Source organism: Pelmatolapia mariae, linkage group LG22 (genome assembly GCF_036321145.2).
Source record: "Pelmatolapia mariae isolate MD_Pm_ZW linkage group LG22, Pm_UMD_F_2, whole genome shotgun sequence".
Lineage (NCBI taxonomy): Eukaryota > Metazoa > Chordata > Actinopteri > Cichliformes > Cichlidae > Pelmatolapia > Pelmatolapia mariae.
Genome location: NC_086245.2, coordinates 13,456,641 through 13,477,007, shown reverse-complemented (window position 1 = coordinate 13,477,007; position 20,367 = coordinate 13,456,641). Strand labels below are relative to the sequence as shown.

Genomic DNA, 20,367 nt, shown 5'->3' with positions numbered 1-20,367 from the left:
TATAGTTTTGTTCCAAGTGTCTGCATTTTGGTTCTCCTCCTCCCTCCACACGGTCTGCCCGTGCAACCCATGACAGGTGGGAGGGGGTTCTGGTAATAATGCCAGCAGCTGAGTTTTTAACCAGTTGAAGCTTATGGAGGGATTTTTGGGGAAGACCATGTAAAAGAGAATTACAGCAGTCAATGCAGGAGGTAACGAGGCTTTGAACAAGACTGGACGCAAACTGGATGGAAAGAAAAGGACGTAATCTTCAAGGATGACACCAAGGCTCTTAACCTGAAAGGACTTGCCTTCAGTAAGTTGGATTTGGTGCAGAGAAGGGTTTCACTTTTATTGTCACTGAGCTTAAGAAAATTAGAGCTGAACCAGGATTTCAATTCTGATAAGCATTCTGTAAAAGAAGGTGGTGGAAGGGAGGAATCAGGCATGCAGGAGAAATATAACTGAGTGTCATTGGCAAAATAATGAAAGAGAAGAAAAAGGTAAGAAGATGGAGAATGTATATTATGAAGAGAAGAGCAGCTAAGACTGAATGGGGTACACCAGAAGTGGCTGATAATAGACAAGAATAGAATGATTTAAGCTGAATAAACTGGGAATGGTCAAGGAGGTATGATTGCAATCAAGCTACGGGTTTGTCGGAGATCCCAAGAGTGGAAGGTCTGTTTAGAAGGATGGAGTGAGAGACAGTGTCAAAGGCTGAACTCCGATCCAAAAAGACAAGAATGTTGAGAAGAGTCAGTTCTGAGTAGAAGATCATCAGTGACTTTAAATAAAGTGGTTTCTGTACTGTCAGTGACATGAGTGGAAGATTGAAATCTCTCGTATATATTATTATGAACCAGGTGTAAATGAAGTTGAGCTGTGACTTTTCAAGTATTTTAGAAATAAAGGGTAGATTGTTAAACAGACGAAGCTTGTTAAAATTGTTAGGATCTAAGGCAGGTTTTTTTCAGTATAGGAGTGACTGAAGCAATCTTGAATAAAGAAGGAACAATACCGGTGATGAGTGGGAGTAAGGAAGACAGGCAAGATTTCAACAGTCCTGTAGGCATAGGTTCAAGATGACATGTAGCGGGCTTCGATTTACATATGGACATGGAAATATCAGATATATCAGGAGTATGAAAGGTGGAAAAGGGCTCAAATTGGAGAAGAGGTTCTGAAGAGAGGGTAGACACAGCATTCGAACTGAGTTACTGGTGAATGTTATTAATTTTCCTATTGGAGAACAGCATCAAGGAGTTACAGGTTTCAGATGAATAGAAGTGTGGCGATAAAGTGTCAGGGGGATGAAATGTAAGTAATGCGATTACTTAAAACCCATTGCTGTTTCTTGAAACTCTAGTTATATCTGCACCAGTGATTTAGTAAGAACCGGTTGGCTGAATCATCCAAACATCTACAGAGAGACTGTCTTTTTTAAATAATTTTTATCTTTAGCAAGTTCAGTACAGGCAGAGACAGATACTCTTAGATCACTGTATTAATTTAAACCTTCTTTATGTTTTATAATGATTCATGCACAGGTGTAGTTCACATCCTTGCAGGTTCAGCTGAGCTGTGTCTGCCGGTCAGCAGAGTCCTTTCTTTGCAGAGCTTGCATTTTCCTCCCTGTGCCTGCATGGATTGTCTCCAGTCACACCGATGTCCTCCTGTAGTCCAAAGACATGCATGTAAAGTAAACTAGTGATTTTAATTTGGCTCTAGGTGTGAATGTCAGCATGAAGGAGGAAAGAGGAGGTCTGAAATGCTGACTTTTTTTTTTTGCCCTCCAGACTAATCTTAAGGTCATGCCACCTCAGCTTCAGCAGCACAGCTTGGACGAGAATGATTCCTGAAAATCATCCCTGCAAAAAAAGTTAAACACAGAAATGTGTGATATATATTGAATGTGTGAGTGTCAGAGCTATTTGTGTGCAAGGGTTGATTAATTATTGATATGAACAGGTGACACACAAGCCTCAAAGCAGAATTTTCCCCTAAACAAAAGGCACAACAGTAGCCTGCTATCAAACACAACTGTCAGCTCATTACACTCTCATGTTCACTTCTGGAGCAAAAAAAACAAATGACACAAAAGGGAACAGAGGAGTAAACTATGCAGTGTTGTGCAGAAGTCTTGAGCCTCACCTCGTGTCTCATTATTTTGCTAAGAAAATGGTAAATATGTGCAGTTACTTATTGAAATGTGCAAATATACATGGAAATACAGTAGTATATAAAGCAAAAACAGAGTTTCTGTAGTTCTATCAAGCTTGAAAGTCAATATCTGATATGACCACCTTCATTCTTTACCACAGCTTGAACACTCTATCTCAGGTTTTCTTGTCATTTCTTTAAGTCTTCAGGAAAAGCTTTGCAGGCTTCTTGAAAGACGTTTAAAAGCTCTTCTTTGGATGTTGGCTGCCTTTTGTTCTGTTTTCTGTCAAGATGATCCCACACTGCTTCAATAATTTTGAGGTTCAGGCTCTAGGGACGCTCACTGTGTTCCATTCTATTTTTTAAAAAAAATCCAGGTCTAGTTTTACTGCACTGGTGGTGTGTTTGGGATCATTGTCATACTGAAAAAATAGATTGTTGCTTCTCAGACATATTCTGGGTGGTACTGCATGCTGGATCAAGCTGTAATGCTACTTTTTGTCTCCATAATTCAATTAATTTTGAAGATAACAGTGGCTGAAATGCAGCTGCATCATGTTTTACAGATGGCTGTAAACACTCAATGTCGTACCTCTGTACTAATGACAGTTTCAAACAAAAATTTCAAACTCCATCACGCCGTAAGACTTGTTGCTGCTGATTTTCAGCCCTGGCCTTGTGTTATTTGGCATCCTTTTCTCCCCATTTCTTTTCCTCAAGAGTTGCTTCTTGACAGCCACTCTTTGGGACCATTTCTGATGAGGCTTCAATGAACGTTAAAAATAAACGGATAAACTGAAGGGCCAGATTCATCTCTCAGGTTCTGTTTCAGGTATTTTCTTGACTAATCATCTGAAGTATTTGCATCTAAATCTATATACTTCTACAGAATCTTTGTAAAACTCATCCTGGGTACCACTTTTCTGTAATTATTCATCTTCACCAGCAGATGGCAATGTCGTATTAAACAATTCCTTCTGTTCATACAAGGCAACACAGCCAGAAATGAAGATATTTCATTCACTCTATAGATACACTGCTTTCTCTTCTGTCTGTTATTCCTCTCCCTTCTCTTATGATTTGAGATACATATTCACCTATTTCTAGATCATGACAAATGACTGAAAATAGTGTTTGGTGGACCACAAAGAAAGCCACATTTTAAATGTTCTATGTAAAGCTGATGTGCCCAAATTGTCATAATAATTTTCACTATTGCAGCTTATCTAAATGATCCAGCCCAGGAAACCCATCTTCAACCCCACTAAACCACCAAAACTTTTATTATTATTCCAGTGAACACCCTCAGTCATGTGCATTATTACATAATCTCTTGGTTCTCTTTCATAGGTGTGGCACAAAATGCACTTCGAAGATAAATCAGACAGGTGCAAACAGCCAAAGAAGTCTGCTCGTTCAGAAGTGTTCAGGGGCGTTTTCCTTTAAATAGAGCCCAATCCTCACCCACCCATCAACCTCCGGCATAATCACGCGGCAGCTCAGAAATAGAACTGCGAGGTGGGAGATCAAACTATCACCTCTTAATTGTACCCTGAATCTTAAAGATGCTGAGAGCCCATTAGCGCACAAAGAAGTGTGCTGTGTACTGCTCCTGAAACATGCATCAGTATAATGCAGCTGGGAGATGAGTCAGAAGGTAGACAAGTGGAAGAAGCACCACACTGGCATCCGCCTGTGCTGGGACTCGCAGAAAAAGATGCAGATTGCAAGGTGTGGTGATGATGGGAAAGAAAGTTTTCTCCTTTCGCAGCTTCAGGAAAGAAGAAAGGGAGAAAACAATGCTAAAAACTTGTAGTGCTTGAAAAAACTGGAGACTTGATGCGATATTTGCAAAAAAAGATAATAAATAAATCTTTAAAAAATATCTAACTTGTTGAATCCTTACAGAGGTCACAAAGATAGTTTTCAATTGGTAGTGAGCTGCAAAAGGTGACAGATTGGAGAGTGTAAAATGTTAAGTACAACCCACCAAATGAATATTGATTGTGTCATGTTACGTCTCAGAAGCTGTAGAAATTAAGAGTCCCTTTTCCCCAGAAGGGTTGGTGGATGTTGTTTTTCTCCAGTGGTGAGGCCTTCTGAGGGTTCCAGGAGAAAAAGGAAGAGAATGTGAAATTCCCAAATCTGCCTGAGCGCTCCATCAAAGTGCCAATGCATTGATTTTGACCACAGATCTTTTCCACCCAGCTGCATCTATGTGCCCTACCCCAAACACTGCTCTCAAGACCAATGTCTTGCGGGAGCGTTAGTGCCCCTAAATCCTGTTCAACTCCTGTGGGACATTCGGGGGAAGGAGGAGTAGAGGCCAGTGACCAGCACGGTGTACCCAAATCGACACAGGGATGGGCAGATAGTGGGAGGGGTAGGTTGTGGAGAGGGTAAATGGTGTTGGTGATCAGAAGGAGAAGGTGGGAAGAGGGAAAAGGGAGGGGGTCTGGCCCGTCGAGGTGCGTTCCACTGCCCTCCAGAGGGAACACAGGGGTTTGAAATCAATGTGCTGTTAAGTGCAGCTTAGCTGCGGGATACTCTTTCCAGCATTATCCATGCACCAATGAGTCAAGGCCCTGCTTGTGTGCTGCATATGCAGTCTATGGGTACTAACAGGAGGCCCTTCTACGCCTCCGGTTCTTTTCACCTCCATGCTCTCTGCCAACACTCAACGGTCTTCTCCAAACAGTTGTGGCCCTGCTAACTTGAGACTCATCTCACACCAGGGTCTCACTCCAGCAGACCTGTGAGCATTACATTCATACTGTAGTCAACCTACCCTCCAACCCCACATCCACTGTTGGTGAACCAGTCCAAAAGAAAGCAATGAACTAAATAAAGCCTCATGTTGTGTACATAAAACACCCTGGGAAAGACAAAAGCACACTCAAATACTGTCAATGCACTCCACTTAACAATGCATATGGTTTTTATACATAAAACAAATTACAGGACAGACATTGGTGTAAAAAGGCGTCACAGTATAATCTAGTACAGTTTGTTTCCTTGCCTTTGTGTTCGTGGAGTAATCAGAAAGAAAACTGTGTTGCATCATTTCAGAAACAATTACAAGAAGTAGATGTGACTCCCTTAGACAAATGACATTAACCTCAAGATATTTAAACCAAAACCTTTTGTAAAATGAGAGTGATTAACTAGATCATGAGTGAAAGCATCACAAAACAACAGAGTGGCCATATGAGACTCAAAGAGTCCCCGAGGAATAATTCTGCAGTAATTCTAAGTGGCTTGATAATCATTTAACAGAGGTGACATTTATCAACACATCAAAAGAGGAAATATAGTGTGAAGAGGAATCAAAATTGCTTCTGTCTCAGCCATGACTGTTACTTTTTAAAAGGGGCGGATATAAAATCTTGACCCAGACACACGTCTGCCCGTGGCTGCATTTAGTCAGTGAGAGCAGTAATAGAGTGTGACTGAAGGTGAGGAAACAGCCTCAGGCCTCTATCTGTGTTTAGATGTCAGCCCTCCTTGGGTACAATATCTCCATAGCCTCCTTGGCCTTTCTTACATGGACTCTCAACATGGTCACCAAAGGACAGCCTCAGGGAAGGGCACAGACATGCGACTGTTCACCTACACACATACAAACAGACACAAACCCACACGCAGGAAAGGGAACACAAGTTTTACACATTCACTGCAAGACTCTGGTCCTCCTAGGCCTGTATTACTGACACTTCAACAAAACACAGTCAATTACTGAGAATGTAGCTAGCAGTGTTAACAGCTGTAGAGCAGAGCAGTCAATTGTTCAGGCCTTATCCCAATGCGCATATCTCTAAGTTAACACGAGTTGAATTTCTGCAAGCATGCTGCAGAGGTGTCTATTGATTACTGTACTTCTTGCTTGAATGGTTGAGAAAGACACAATCTATCGACTTGTTGTTCTTTAGAGTTGCAGGGAGCTCACAAGAATCCCCTCCTATTAACTTGTGAAACAAACTGTGAGAGGATCTTTACAAAGCTTCAGCTTAAGATTATACGTGTAGTTTAGACTCGGTCAAAGCGTCTGTATATCATGCCGCTGCCGTTTATATCACTTCATGGACAGGAGGTTTTATTTCTGAGTGATGATGGCAGAGATTGGACAGTAACTGCTGAACATGGCGACATATCTTGACAAACGAGGCACTCACCTTGGAGATGGTGTGATGGTCACGACAATAGTTAAAATGGGTGTGGTGTAGTGCAAAAGTCTTAGAAGGGCATCAATCACCATCAGAAATGTGTCTGATCACTCCCAAGTTTATTCTGTAACATCACTCCAAGTGCACAGCCAGTGTCATGAAAAGCAATCTTCAGCAACACAAAAGGAGTCTTGCATCGTCTTGACTTCCCTTTTGGCACCTAAAATATGCACGCAATGTTTCGAGCCATCGTATTATTTTTAGTTCGAGTCAAATTCTTTCTTTTTTTACTATGAAAGCACCATTATGTCAGGCCTTGCAAATTTAAGAGAATATGCTAAACTTTGCTGACATAAGAAGTTACTCTGTGGCTTCTATAAGAGGGGAATGCGATGGCTGAAGTAACTGCTGTTGCCAATGAGTTACAAATGTACCGCCTTCCTCTTCTATTGTCAGTGTATCGGTTACTCTCACATCTTGGCAACTATCCTTTCGAGAGAGTGTGGAAACTGTGGTCATACGGCTCTAATCTTGACAGCTATTCTCCACATCACGACAACTGATGAACAGAGGTCAAGACAACATGAAAAGGAGAAGAAAAACATCATCAGATGCACTGAAATACAATTTGCTGACACTCACAAGTGCAAACATTTTTATTCTCTAGGCCCAAACCCCTCCCCCCCAAGAGCCTTTTTCTTACAGCTTTCCTGAGAGGCCGGGGCAATCAAGCACTCTACCTTGTTAGGAGGTGTTAATTGGAGTTAGTCAGACTCCTCACTTTGTCAAGGAGTCTGACAACAGAATTAATTAGAATTCAAGTATGTAAATCAATTCAAATTGGGGTCCTTATGGGGATGGATATGAAGTATTTTCACCGAAGAAAAAACAGGCGCTGAGAACATGAGCCAAGAAGTCTCGGTGTGAATATTATGACTTCTCTTTTTGCGGATTTTAGTTTCACCAATCCACTTTTGGAGGGGCCATAGATGCACAGTATAAATAGAGGTGTTAAGCTGAACGCTGCCCTTAGATGGATGGTTTATGGACTGTTTTCCATTTAGTTTTTTTCTTCTTCGTGTTTTCTAAGTATACATGCCTCACATGCAGTTGCATTCTTAGGTAAATGATAAAATGTGTGAAAACGCCATGGCAACAACAGTGGAAATGATAGTACTCCCTCCCCGCTTTGTGTGCTTTTCACCTAATTGAGTCTATGTTGTGAATCACTTCATATAAAACTTGTAAACCTTATACTTAAATTGCACGTTGCTCACTTGAATTGTGAGCCGCTGTGTTACCTTGTAACACTTATTTGTGGCATGAAAAGGATGGCTCAGCGCTTTTATGCATACGCGCCGTGGATTCTGAGAATTTCAGCTTTACATTTCCATGGGTGAAGCACAAAAAAAAATACATTACTGTTGCCTTAAAACAACCTCTAATCTATATACCATCTGATGTCATTAATATTTACTGTTGTTTCCTCTGATTATTCCTATTTATGGTCACAGTTGTCTGCATGTGAAATAAAAAAGAATAATTAAAATCCATATTTTTTTAAATAAACAAGACTAAATATAGTTTATGAGTGAGATGGGTCAAATTTTAATCAGTTGAAACATACAAAGTACAGCTGGAAACGGTGTTCATTGTGTGCCTTATTCGCATGACGATATTTGGTTAAAACTTCTGACCTCAATCTATACGAACACAAAATAAGGCAGAATTGTCTTTCACTGACTTTTGCTCAGTTTAAGAGAACCAGCATGTTTAGATTCCTTGTGGATTTTACACACTTTATTTTGTTGCAAAGTCAACGATGATTAGGCGTGCTTTATTTTGAAGGCCAGAATTTTCAGCCATAAAAGGCAGTAGATTGTAAAAAATGAGAAACTTGCTCTTCAATTGTACTAAAATGTCTTAAATGCAGTGTTTTTATCAAACGTGGGAGCTGTTTCGTCTTAAAATGCACGTATAGATTTGTATTTGCGGCTGGTGAACATCCAAGAGCTGTTACTGATCACTCTTCATATAAATAAAACATACTCAGACATTTGAACAGCGCTTCATGAAAAGCTGTTTTATTATCCATTTAATAACACCTCCATGAAGACAATTTGTACAAGATACATCACATTCTAAAGTGCACAAATACTGTACAACAAAAATGACTTAAATATGCATGGGGGACGGGAGGGGAAAAAAATCACATCTGTCAAAAAAAGTTGCAAAAATAAAGGAATTAATTGGTACATGCTTTTATTTTTAAAAACAACAATCACTATGCATGTTTCTGCTCAGGTATGTGGGAGGGGCTGGCCTGGGAAAAAAACCTTGTGCAGCTTGCTTGGGGGGAACACTAAGCTTTGGCACCTTTAGAGAAAAGAGAAAAAAGACATTAACAAGGAATGGAGATCACTCAATAAAAACGAAAGATTTATATTTAGTTTAAATAAATAGAGTCTTAGGGGCTTGTGTAGAATGCATAATAACCCATGCCTTTTGGGTTGTCCTTGTTGTACTCCTCCGTGGTCAAGTCCTCACACTTGATGGTTGGGGAGTTCTCTGTGCTTGAGCCCCCTGGGGACATCCTGCGCCTCTTGCACACCATGGAGTACACACCAGAATCAGCAGAGTCCACTGATTTCAGTGAGTGGGACGTTTCAATCCAGGTTGAGGTGGGTGGCGCGTTCTCCTCAGGCAGCTTTTCCTTAGTTGCCCCCAGCTGGTCCTCCGGGAAGGCTGGGGGGCTTGGACGAGGGGACCAGGGAAGGCCTGTGGTCATTTTGCGCTGGTAAGAGCTTCTGGTTCCCCAGCCTGCAGCCATGGAAGCGAAGGCCGAGTCTGGGTAGTAGCTGAGAGCATGGGATGTCTGCAGGGACAGGGGCTTAATGCCGTACGACAGCAGGCTACTTGTGGAATAGTCATTCTCGTATGACAGATCCAACTTGTTGGAGCCCGGCTGCTGAACTGGGGGGACAAACCAGCGCTGGGCAGAAGCAGCTGCACTGGCATCCTCACTCTGCGGGGAGAGAAGGCTGTTGGTTTGAGGAACGGCGCGTTCGCCAGGGTAGAATCGGTTCTGAGGCAGGTTGTTGACAAACTGGTCCTGAAAGAAAGGCTGCATGGCATAGCGGGCTCCGGGCACAATCTGGGTAGAGCGCGGCGAGTCTGTAGGAGATGGAGTCAGCCTGTCACTCTCTGGAGCTGTGTACATCCTGTTTAGAAAATAAAGAAAACAAATACAAAAATGAATTGCAATGGGCTACTACTGGTTTTGAACAAACAACAAATAAGGGCACCACACAAAGAAAACCAAAAACCACATTGCTTTGAATGCAAAACACGTACGAGTCATAGTTGTCCCGGAAGCCTTTTGCAAATGGGTTGTGATCTATCTTTAGCTGTGTAATCTGAAACAAAGAAGAAAGCTTGTATTAATAATATGCATCTTCGGGTAAACAATTACATAACAAGACTGAAAAACAATATTAAAGATCGCGTTTTTTAAAATAAAATTTAGGATCAAATCATTTTAATTTGTTATATCTGAAAGGGAAAAAAATAAAAAGACTAATCGTGTGCTTACATCTGTGTTCTGATAAGCTGTGACAGCTATAAACTGGTTTTCTGGGAAGGTGAAGGTCTGAGTTCTGGCCTCATTGCTCATGTCCTCCACTCCATCTTCTGTCACCTCCACAATGTGCAACCGCGGCTGATATTTATGAAGTGACTGCAAGACTATCATCTGAAAATGAGAAGTGGTTGATAAGTGCAACGCTATGCATGCTGATACGTATGACTGCAGCTGCAAGTCATTATGATTCAGTGGAAAGGGGAACTCGTTCACAAATATTAGTCAAAGACTGGAAATATTCTGGAAATGTATCCAAGCATTTGCAGCTGATGATAAAAATAAATAAATAAATAAAGCAAAAGTATTTGAAATACTCTATTTCACAAAAAAAGAAGAAGAATTCAGCCATATCTGAAAACTATATCTAACCTGTGTGTTGTTGTTGTTGGCTCCTTTATTGTTGGTCAGCTTCAACTTGCTAAAAGAGATTTCTTGCCTCATCCAGTGAGCACCAGTATTTGGGGATTCAGGATGAACATACACCTTGTTACCTAAAATAAAAAAAATTAAAAAAAATCAATAGACTTTTAGTAACATGACTAACTGAAAGAATATAAACAGGGGTCTGTGCAAACTGCAAAACATATTAAAAAGCACATGCAGCTTTTTTGTATTTGTTTCTTTTTTCAGAAGAAATAATTCTTCTAATTGTATTAGGCCCGTGTTACAGTAAAATCAAATAAATCCATAAAATATGAGTAAAATGAAAACATGCCTGTAAAATATTAAATAACCTTCAATAACTGACAGTAGTTCTGATGATGAGGATGATTTTATGAATCCTTCCCCATTTATTTGAACCAAAATTGACACTTGAAAAATTAATGCTTCCCTCATATTTTCTCACACCTCTACTCAACTTTTACATTTTAAAATGAAGGTGCTATTTTTTCATGTATTTAAAAGTTGTAACTGTTGAATATAGCACTTATTTAAAAGCCACATTTATCGAGTAATTTCACGCCTTACAGGCTCATGGCAAGGACGTGGCCATTTAAATTAAACTGCACCGAAGTTTATATGTTGCTGCGTTAAAACACTGGAAACTCCCTTTAAAAAATACGCTTCACAAAAACGATCGATTTTTTTTCTTGTCAATAAAAACATTATTTTATTTTTTTTAATATAAGGGTTTGTTTGTTTGTTCGTTTGTTTGTTTTTTAAAAAACACTTTAAAACAAAAACCTTGTGACTAAATAGCATCTGTTGCATCGTTTCTAAAATGTTTTGTCATTTCTTTTTTAATTTTTTAAAGAAAATATTCACTAAAACAAAGTACAATTTAAATACCCGTAAAACTGTGTTAATTGCATTACTCACCTTGCATATTATTGTCTGCTTTTCCACAAGTGACCCACTTTCCGCCCTGAAAGCGCCAGTGATTCGGGTCAGCCAAAATAATTTCCACGAAGACATTGTAATGCGCTGTGAGGTTGAGTCCAGTGATGTTGAAACTGAGGAATGGAAACATCCGTCTGGGGGCAAAAAAATACAATAACAGGAAAAATTCGTTAGCTTTCAGTGCAAAAGACACAAAATTGCAAAGCAAAACATTATCGATGAACGTCTTCACGGGCTGAATTTGCCAGAATTATTTAATCGTGCTTGCTGTTGTTTTTTGCAGATTTAAATGTACACAATTTTTGTTAGTGTCCTGATTGTCCTGATGCGTAATTGGGCATTAAAACTCCCCCCAAACTAAAACTGAAACCCTGCCACCCCCGACGTGTTGGGTCGGGGGTGGCAGAATAATTAAAATTTTGCGCCTGCATAAAATGTTACAAAAAATGAACAGTCAGTCTTGTAAATAATAATAATAATACTAATAAAAAATACTTTATGGAGCAGATGCAAGTAAATATGATTTTAATGTTTAATTTGCTGTATTGTTAAATCCGTTCTTTTTAACCAAACGTGCTTACCTGCCCTGCTTGGTGATGATCATCTCGGTCTGGTGCCGGTGGAATTTCAACCACAGAGGTCGGTTGCACAGATAGACCTGCGCTCTGGCTCCGGCGGCAGACCCCGGCAGAGACATAGAGCCAATACCCGTCCCTGTCCCGGGATAGGAGGGATACAAACAGCCCGGACCCTGACTGAACTGATACCCTCCGCTGCTAAACTGGCTCCGACCCGTACACACGGAGGAAGAGGAGAAGCCTGTCGGCGGCAGGACGGATCCGTAATGTAGTGAAGCCGGGTACCTGGAGCTGCTTGACCCGGTGTACACTGACCCGGTCTGTCCTGCGTAAGGAAAGAGTGAACAGGGGCTTGCCATGTCTGAAGTCGCCTGGGATGACGAGATGAAGTATCTGTCAGAGCCAAGTTCATCTATGTTGTACCGGCGACCGTTCGTCAAATCGTCCTCACCCAGCACCGGGGAGCCTTTTCTCCCATCGGGCCCGGCTTTAGTGAAAGTGTCCCCCTCTCCCTCGCCAAGCATCCCGTTTCCCACCCCGCTCAGATACTTCTTAGGAGCGTTGCTGGACTCCGATTCCGTCCGGTCTACGTCTTGATATTCAAGCTGCGACGATGGCCTGGGGCTGTTGTTAGCGCTGTCCGACGAGGACAGATTGTAAAAGGTCTTGGGTAAGTTGATATTAGCGCTGGGAAGGATGTTCTCTAACTGCATTGTTTTCAAATCTTGCAATAAATAAAGAATTTCAAGAGTCCAGGGTGAATCTCAGCCAAGGAGGTGCCACAGTCGCCCTGGTTGTCTCTGTCTCTGCCTCTGCAGCCTCCCTCCCTTACGAATGACGGGAGGTTGAACCCTCTCCGCACCTACAGCTTTTCAGATGAGATTATTGCCTGGGTAGGGGATGTTCAGCGCCTCTTATAAGACGACTTATAAGAGAGCCGAACCTCTCTGTTAGGGGAGGAGCTCTTGAGAAAGCATGAGGGGGCACCAGCCCTCTCCATAGCCAATAGCCGCACAACTCTAATTCAATTATAAAGTGTGCGGTAGGAAGAATACGAGAGAAAGAAGAGAAAGTTTATTTTATTTATTTATTTGTCTTTTATCCCTTCGCGGCAGTAGATATGACTTATACGGAACAATGTCTTCACGCAATTTCGTGCCGTCTCACTATAAAAACAATAATAAAAATCAGTGCACAAAAACATATTGTTTGCTGTACTAACAACGCTAAAGAGGAGAAGCATAATTTCTGCACAAACACGAAACTGACAGCGTTTGGTCGCATTTCACAAGTTTTGCATCTCCAGTCACTCGCGGAAAATCGCTTCAGATCAGCCATCACCGATCAGCACAGAGACAAAATATGTATTTAGATATAAAGAGTCACGTTACGGTCATTTGTACGTATCTGTAAATACAAATCAACTGCCCGTGAAAACAACCCTAATGAGAAAAAAGAAATCGTATGTGCACCATATCAACTATAATTGGACTCCTGCGCCCCTTCAACCGGTGCCTCTTCAGTTGGTTTAAAAAAACTGTCAAAACCAACTGAAAAACAAGAGAGAAAAAAAAAACGTTTTTTAAACGTTTCGAGTATTATCAGTGAGCATTTACTGCAGATAAGCACTTCCTTTTTATTAGATTATGCGAAAAATAAAATTATGGTGCTGTAGCTTTAGACACCTTCACAAATCTAAAATAAATAAATGCAAACACATTTTTAAAAAGCATCATTTAAAACCTTTACTATTTTTGTGCTTGTTTTTTTTCATGAACTACAGCAGGTTTAAAATTATAGTTCAGTAGTTGCATAATTGCATGCATCAAACAACAACGAGGCCCATTTTATTTCATGCAATAAAGCAGTCTGCTAAATAGCAAATGAGAAAACAGGAAGGAAAAATAAGTCGGTTGCTTAATTTGATCTGCAAATTAAAAAAAACAAAAAATGAAATTGCTCAAATCAGGTTCTGTTGATTTTGAATATTTAAATACACATTCATAGTGACAGAGTGCAGGATTTATTAAAGCAACCCAAAAACAAAAAACGTCTTTTTTTTTCTTACTTCTTGCATCTGTTGTTAGAGTTCAGAACAGATGAAGCAGTGTTTAAAATGGTGATAAATCTCTCCTAACTCCAATAACCTCCAGTTCCAGCAGGGAATGCCCAAATGGAGGACTAACACAAAACACTGCAAAAAAAAAAAGAAGAAAGAAAATCTGCATGCATGTTTGCAAAATACATACGGAGACGAAACCAACAAAATGAAAACAATAGAAGCGCACTAGTTTGGTGACAAATAATAATAAACAAGTGAAAAACGAAACTTTTTTTCAAATATAAAGTGACTGAAAATTGTGAAAGTCTCTCTCTCTCTCTCTCACACACACACACACACACACACACGCACACACACACATAGTGAAACATATGAGTGTGAGACACGAAAATCTCCCGAAACCAGAAATAATCAAAGAAACGTGTCGCACAACAAACGCCGTACTGTATCCAGGCCTAATGATAAAGGGGGATCTGAGCAGTGTCACGGGGACAGCGCTCTCTAGTGACCGATCAAAACACTGGGCAACGGCTCCACGACTCCTCATATTGAAGTAAAACAACGCAGATTGGTATGCAGGCCGCTAACTCTCGGATTTTCCACTTGTTTCTCACTTTACATCAGCTCGGTGTTTGCATCTGTCTGTGTGTGTGTGGGTGTGTGTGTGTGTGCGTGAGTGTGTTTCTGCTCGTGTGCCGGCAGTTTGTGCATGTGTGAGTCTTAAAGAAAGCTGGAGGGGGAGTATGGGGTGAGATGAATTTGGGGAAAATGGGGATACAAATCTGTGAAAAGCTGAGGGAGAATCTCGGCTGGAGGCAGATTGGCTCGTGTCATAAATGGGACAGTAAAGCTGGCTACTGGTCCATCAGGGGACCAGAGCTACATGCATACAGCGCACAATCTGTCAATCAAAATTGAGAGCCTTTCCTGGACTGAGACAGAAACAGCAAGAAAAAAAATTGACAACTGAGATCAAACATTTCTCAACTGATGAATGATGCTGAAAGCGTTTTTATTATTTATTCTGACCTGTTTCCCAACAGAGAATCTCACTTATCAGCATAAGTAACTCCTGATTTTCACCTTCCTTTTTATTCTCTCTGCAACAAATAAAATACCTCTGGGAAACCTGTTTAAAAAAATTAAAAAAAGATGGCAGTGATTATTTTGGGGTTTTGAGAAACGTGTTTACTGTAAGTCATTAATTTCACGTGAACAGAAATCAGTCGCGAATGTTTAGTTACGTGTTTTTTCCACAGAGCTGAACTGAAGCCAGTTGGATGCAGTGTGAGGATCATTTATCCAGAATGAAACACTTTTAAGTCTATGTCCTTGGTCTCTGTGTTTCCTGCTGCCTTGATGCACTGCTGCTGGAGGTTAATGCAATAGTTAGAGAGTTCTGGTTCAGAGGAAGCTGCATTTGTATTTGAAACATTGTCCAGCATTTTATAGCTGAGCTGTCAACACCTCATTGCTAAAGCCTTGCCATAGCATTTCTCAATTACAGGGCCTACTATAGTCAGCAAATTACTGATTACTGTTACGGTTAAAACTGATTTAGTATGAAATTTTGTTTTCATGGCACCTGCACAAGCCCAGACTCTTGATCCTTTATAGTCTGTCATTAAAATACGTGAAATCGCCTTTGTATTAATTTCTTCACAGCTAGTCATTGCACTTTACAGCTTTATTTCAGAGATGATTACAAGCCCGTTGAGAGAAAATCCTGGTAAAACAGCCACGATCTTATTGTTTTAATGGCCGTTTTTCTAAAGCATGTCGGTTTTTCCTACGTGACCCCAAAGACGTGGCTGCCATTTGAAAACTAAAAAACAAAATAAACTTGATTTATAGGCCGCCTATAAATAAACTAATGCCAAATGAGGTGGATGTGTAGATCTTACTCATAAAGGAGCTCCCACTTGTGACCTGTCAGCATGTTTCTTGACCACCTATAAAAGTCCAAGTGTGTCTGAGATGACCCTCTTTGGCCTCAGGCCAGGGCCCGCGCGACAGGGGAAGGGAAGTCCTACCATATTGTTGTCAGAGTAGATCATCAACACAGCACATGAAAGGAATACATTCCAGGTTTTATGGGCTAAGGTGGCTGCTGAAGCCTTTGCTCAGGAGTGAATTCATGTACCCCATTGCAAGGATTAATAACGCAAGTCTCATTAGAGATCCTCGCTACCGAGACCCCTGGAGGGAGGGGTGCTGGGAAAAGAACCGACTGCAATGTGCACCATGCCAGTGCTGCGCTCCTCCGCAAATCATCATCCTCAAGAACATTTTTATTGGAAAGAATTTATTTCACAAGTTTATCAAAGATGTCCTCCAGTATATTTTCCAGCGTCCAGGGATTGCGAACATTTAATCAAAGCAGTAGTCTTTACGCAGGGACAGCTTATGTTACAGACACGCTGCTGTCTTCAAAGATGCAAAGGTGACAGCTTCATGAATTTCCATTTGGCCGCATATTGCGCTCATCAATTACTTTGTCTCTTCCTTATTTTGCTGCCTTGGCCATTTTTCTTTAACATTTAAACAGCCCTTCAGTTTGAGAAACATTTGTATGAAACAAGAGCTTTGCATTTTTGTATACACACAAAAGAACCTCGGAGTCAATATGTAAAATATATTCATGTTTGATGCCATTGCGGCAGAAGAAATGATTGTGAAATGGAAATTTTCTCCAGCTGTAACCAGTCAGAGTGATGACCCATGGGACTCCCGTCTTTGTATACAGCATGTTTGAATTCCTCAAAATGCATTAAAATAGACTGCATATAACCATCGGATGCCACTTTGCGTCATCTCGACAGATCAGTCCCGTTGTAAGCGCGTGCATGCATGCATGCATGCATATATGCGTGTGCCTGTTTTGTGTGTGACCGTCCTGCTGAAGGAGCGGTGGATTACTGCACAAATGTATCTAGGGAGATGTGGGCCCGATACTTTTGTGTTGTGCAGGTTTTCAGGGGGCAATGATAATCCACTGTGTTAAGACAAATCTTAGAGAAATATGGTATACTGGTTACATTAAGGGAAATAGGATTGAAGCTGCTCTGCTACATATGATCCCCCAAGGTATGATAACATGATTTTTGGATTACTGCATTATAGGAAGTGTCGCCCAGGGCCTGTGGGGAATGCAGCAGGTACAATTATGGAGGTAGGGTGAGTTTAAAGTATCGGTGTGTATATATCTGACTTTTCAAATAAATCGTCTCTATCTTATTTGTAGCACTTGTAAAGCTGGCACAAAGACTCGAAGTTGTTGTTTTTTAAGACATATGTTTATATTTCTTTCATGTCTGGAGTTTTTTTAATGTCACTAAAGTAATTACCACCAACACTCAGTTTACTATGAATCACTGAAGTGAATTTGACACATCCACCCTTTTCACTTTCGCTCACTGCGTCATCACGGGCAGAACATGCAGCCAACAACACCAAAAGTGGATGGCAGTCCACTGGCCCTAGTCTCACCCTCAGCCCCATTTTAGCATCAACCTTTGTTGACCCACTTCTCGGAGCCCATCCTCCTGAAACACTAGAGGAATTGACATAAGGGACCCAAAGCAAATAGCAGGTGCTAAAAGTCTGACAGCGTAGACTGGATATATGCGTTCCCTAGAACGTGAGGTGTAAGGGAGGGTGGTGGAGTTGTATCGACTCTGTGTTAAGCTTCCAAGACAACACGCCCTCTCTGACAGAATGCTCTCCTGGCTGAGGCTGGGGTGCGCTGGGGTAGGGAGGGGAAGACTGTCCCACACTTGAGCTTCATCAACCAACCAGCGAACGGCCACCAAGACGGAGCCACTCCACCCTGCTCACCCCTTGGTTTTCTGTCCTTTCCCATAGCACTATTACTGCCAAACAAGCTGGGCTTTTATCACATTGCTAACCCTGACTCAGAAACTACATTTCAGGAGGACTCTGTATTTTTTTCTCATCTTGATTTTTTTTTTTTTTTTTTGGACAGGGAACACAAACAGATTTACACCACAGGAGTATTCTGCTGCTGTTCCTGCCTCAATGTGGTTAAATCAGTGAGTCAGAAGTGAGAAGAGTTTTAACACTTCTCTCTCCCGGTATGAAAGCTTCTAGAGCGACACAGAGGAAAGCCCTAACTGACTTACTGTCTACCAACCGGAGGCATATGCTAGTGGGGGGGAGGTTATGGAGACATGAATAATGGTTTAAAGTTGACCCCCCCAGTGAAACAGGCATGTTGCCTTGGCATCTTCTATCTTCTCTTGGGGTTAGGGGCTACATTCACAGTGCTTGAAGCCCCTCAGATCCCCCTTTGTGTCAATAAAAAACCAAAAACAAATAAAAAAAACATTATTCTATCCCTCTTTAAAGCATATTTTTATGAATATAAGTGAGTATCATGATTTCTTTTTATTGATCTGTCTACAAAACTAACTGATAAATTGCCAAATTATTCAGCGAAAAGCCTCCTATCTCTGCTCTGGAGAAAAGCATCCAGCAGCCATTAGATGTAATTACGGACCACAGAATGGTTTTGTATTAAAACATTTGCAGCAATTTGGCAGCTGTATAATTTAGATGTACTGGATCATGCCATGCACATACATGAAAACACACAAGCGTGCATGCTCACACACAATCATATACACTCGCCGGCGTGTAGGCGCACACGCTCATATATGCACACACAGAGGGACCTCAGTGCAGCGGACACCTTCAATATTGAACCCAGACCCAGGCCCGGTCTCTGTATTTACATGTAAATGGTCTACAACAATCTGCGGCCCTGTTCGTCTGCTCTGTCCCTACAGCCGTCTGGGCCTAGGGAAGAGAGCTGCTAGTCAGATGGGGGGACCACATCAGATGGGCTCCCGTGGTTATGGAGCCAAACGCTCCAAAGAGAGAGGGAAAAGGCTGCCTGCCTGGCAGCCACTGAAACAGCAGGGACTCCCACATAGCATGGAAGTGGTCCATGGTCTGGTCTCCTTCTCTTACTGGAAAACAGGGGAGTGACATGAAGTACGAAAGCAAAAACCCCCAAAACAAAACAAAAAAAGCCTGTGCTGTTCTTGAACTAAAGACCAGGGTAGGTGTCTTTTACGTTTGAGAAAGGTACTGTAGTTTTGGGGGGATAAAAACCCCAAAACGTAGCTGGGACAGTGAATACAGGTATTCTAGAAAAGGACTCAGAACCTGGTCTCTTTCTTGTGGGTAGAGGTGTCATATTTGACAAGTGTATAAGTGGATGTGGAGGGGTGGGTGTCAATGATAAGAAATTACGAACAGCAGTGTGCATGAATATCCAAGTCACATGGTGGTGGGAAGGAGCCTGCCTGTATTTGTTCCTTATGATCGTCTGTCGAGTGTTTGCGTGTCCTTCTGTGCTGGCGGGTCAGATATGGTGGAGGTCTAGACACATGGACCAAACATTCTGTCTGACGGGGAGCGCTTGTTTCGAGGTTCATCTGACTGTTGTAGACCTTGATAGAACAGACCAGCCGAGACAGGCTGGACCCATACCCAGTGTTAATGGTCCAGACTTTGTTTGAAAAATCTGGTGTCTGCTGAGCAAATGGAGCCCCAAGTAAATGCAGACTTTTAGCTCTTCTTTCTTTTATCAGTGTTCAATGAATTAGCAGTAAAGTGAATGGAGAAACCCTTATCTTGCAACAGTTTAAAAAAAAAGAAAAGGAAGCAGTGTTTCTGACTTAGTTTGCAAATATTTAGTGATTCAACTGAGTACCTACTAGTAGAAGGCATGCACCTACTTTCATGCCAACCCAGCTTTAGAAGTGCTGAAAGCTGGTTTTATTACTTTCTGCCGGAGCAAAGCTTCGCTAACTTGACACAGTTTCTAACTACACTTATAATGGTTTCATCAACATCTCAGCAAGAAAGTGAATAATCAGATTTCCCCCAACTGGTGAGCTGCAACAAATATGTCTACACAATAAGTAATAATTTTTCTTCGAATGTTTTTACCTACTTCATTGTCTTTGTTTTTTAATTATCAGATAATGAGATCACAAATGTAATCAAGCAGACACAAACACACAACACTCCAGGGAAGCACATTTTTGGTTGGCAAAACCCACTAACTGTCCTAGACATCTGTGACGAGCGCACAAAGGGGATCCCCAATCAGGGCTAATGTTTGATTCAAAATGAAATGATATGCCAGACGAGGACACTGGACTAATACCTTCCACCCCTGGTAAAAGAATGTCCCCCCACCTCCTCAGCAGTGCAACCAACGATCACACCTTTAGCGCAGAGGCAGACAAAAGGGGAGCCCCAGGCTGATGTGGTCTTCATATATATATGTGTGAGTGTGTGTGTGTGTGTGTGGGTCTACGTGTGTTTCTGGTGTGTGTGTGTGTGTGTGTGTGTGTATGAGAATAGCTGTGTGGGGGACAATGCAACACGTTAAACCAATGTGGGAGG

The 20,367-nt window shown here is 41.4% G+C and overlaps 1 protein-coding gene across 2 annotated transcripts; it reads right to left on the bottom strand.

Moving 5' to 3' along the window:
* Positions 1-8,416: 8,416 nt before the first annotated feature.
* eomesa (eomesodermin homolog a) lies at positions 8,417-12,746 on the bottom strand. Of its 2 annotated transcripts, XM_065470616.1 has the most exons (7): positions 11,868-12,746; positions 11,266-11,420; positions 10,315-10,436; positions 9,898-10,056; positions 9,660-9,721; positions 8,808-9,526; positions 8,417-8,681 (listed from the first exon to the last, which is right to left on the bottom strand). In XM_065470616.1, the coding sequence occupies exons 1-7, from the start codon at positions 12,575-12,577 to the stop codon at positions 8,668-8,670; spliced, it is 1,941 nt and encodes a 646-aa protein (XP_065326688.1). In that variant the 5' UTR covers positions 12,578-12,746; the 3' UTR covers positions 8,417-8,667. The 2 variants fall into 2 exon arrangements, with proteins under 2 accessions (XP_065326688.1, XP_065326687.1); XM_065470615.1 differs by having other exon boundaries at positions 8,417-9,526.
* Positions 12,747-20,367: the final 7,621 nt, after the last annotated feature.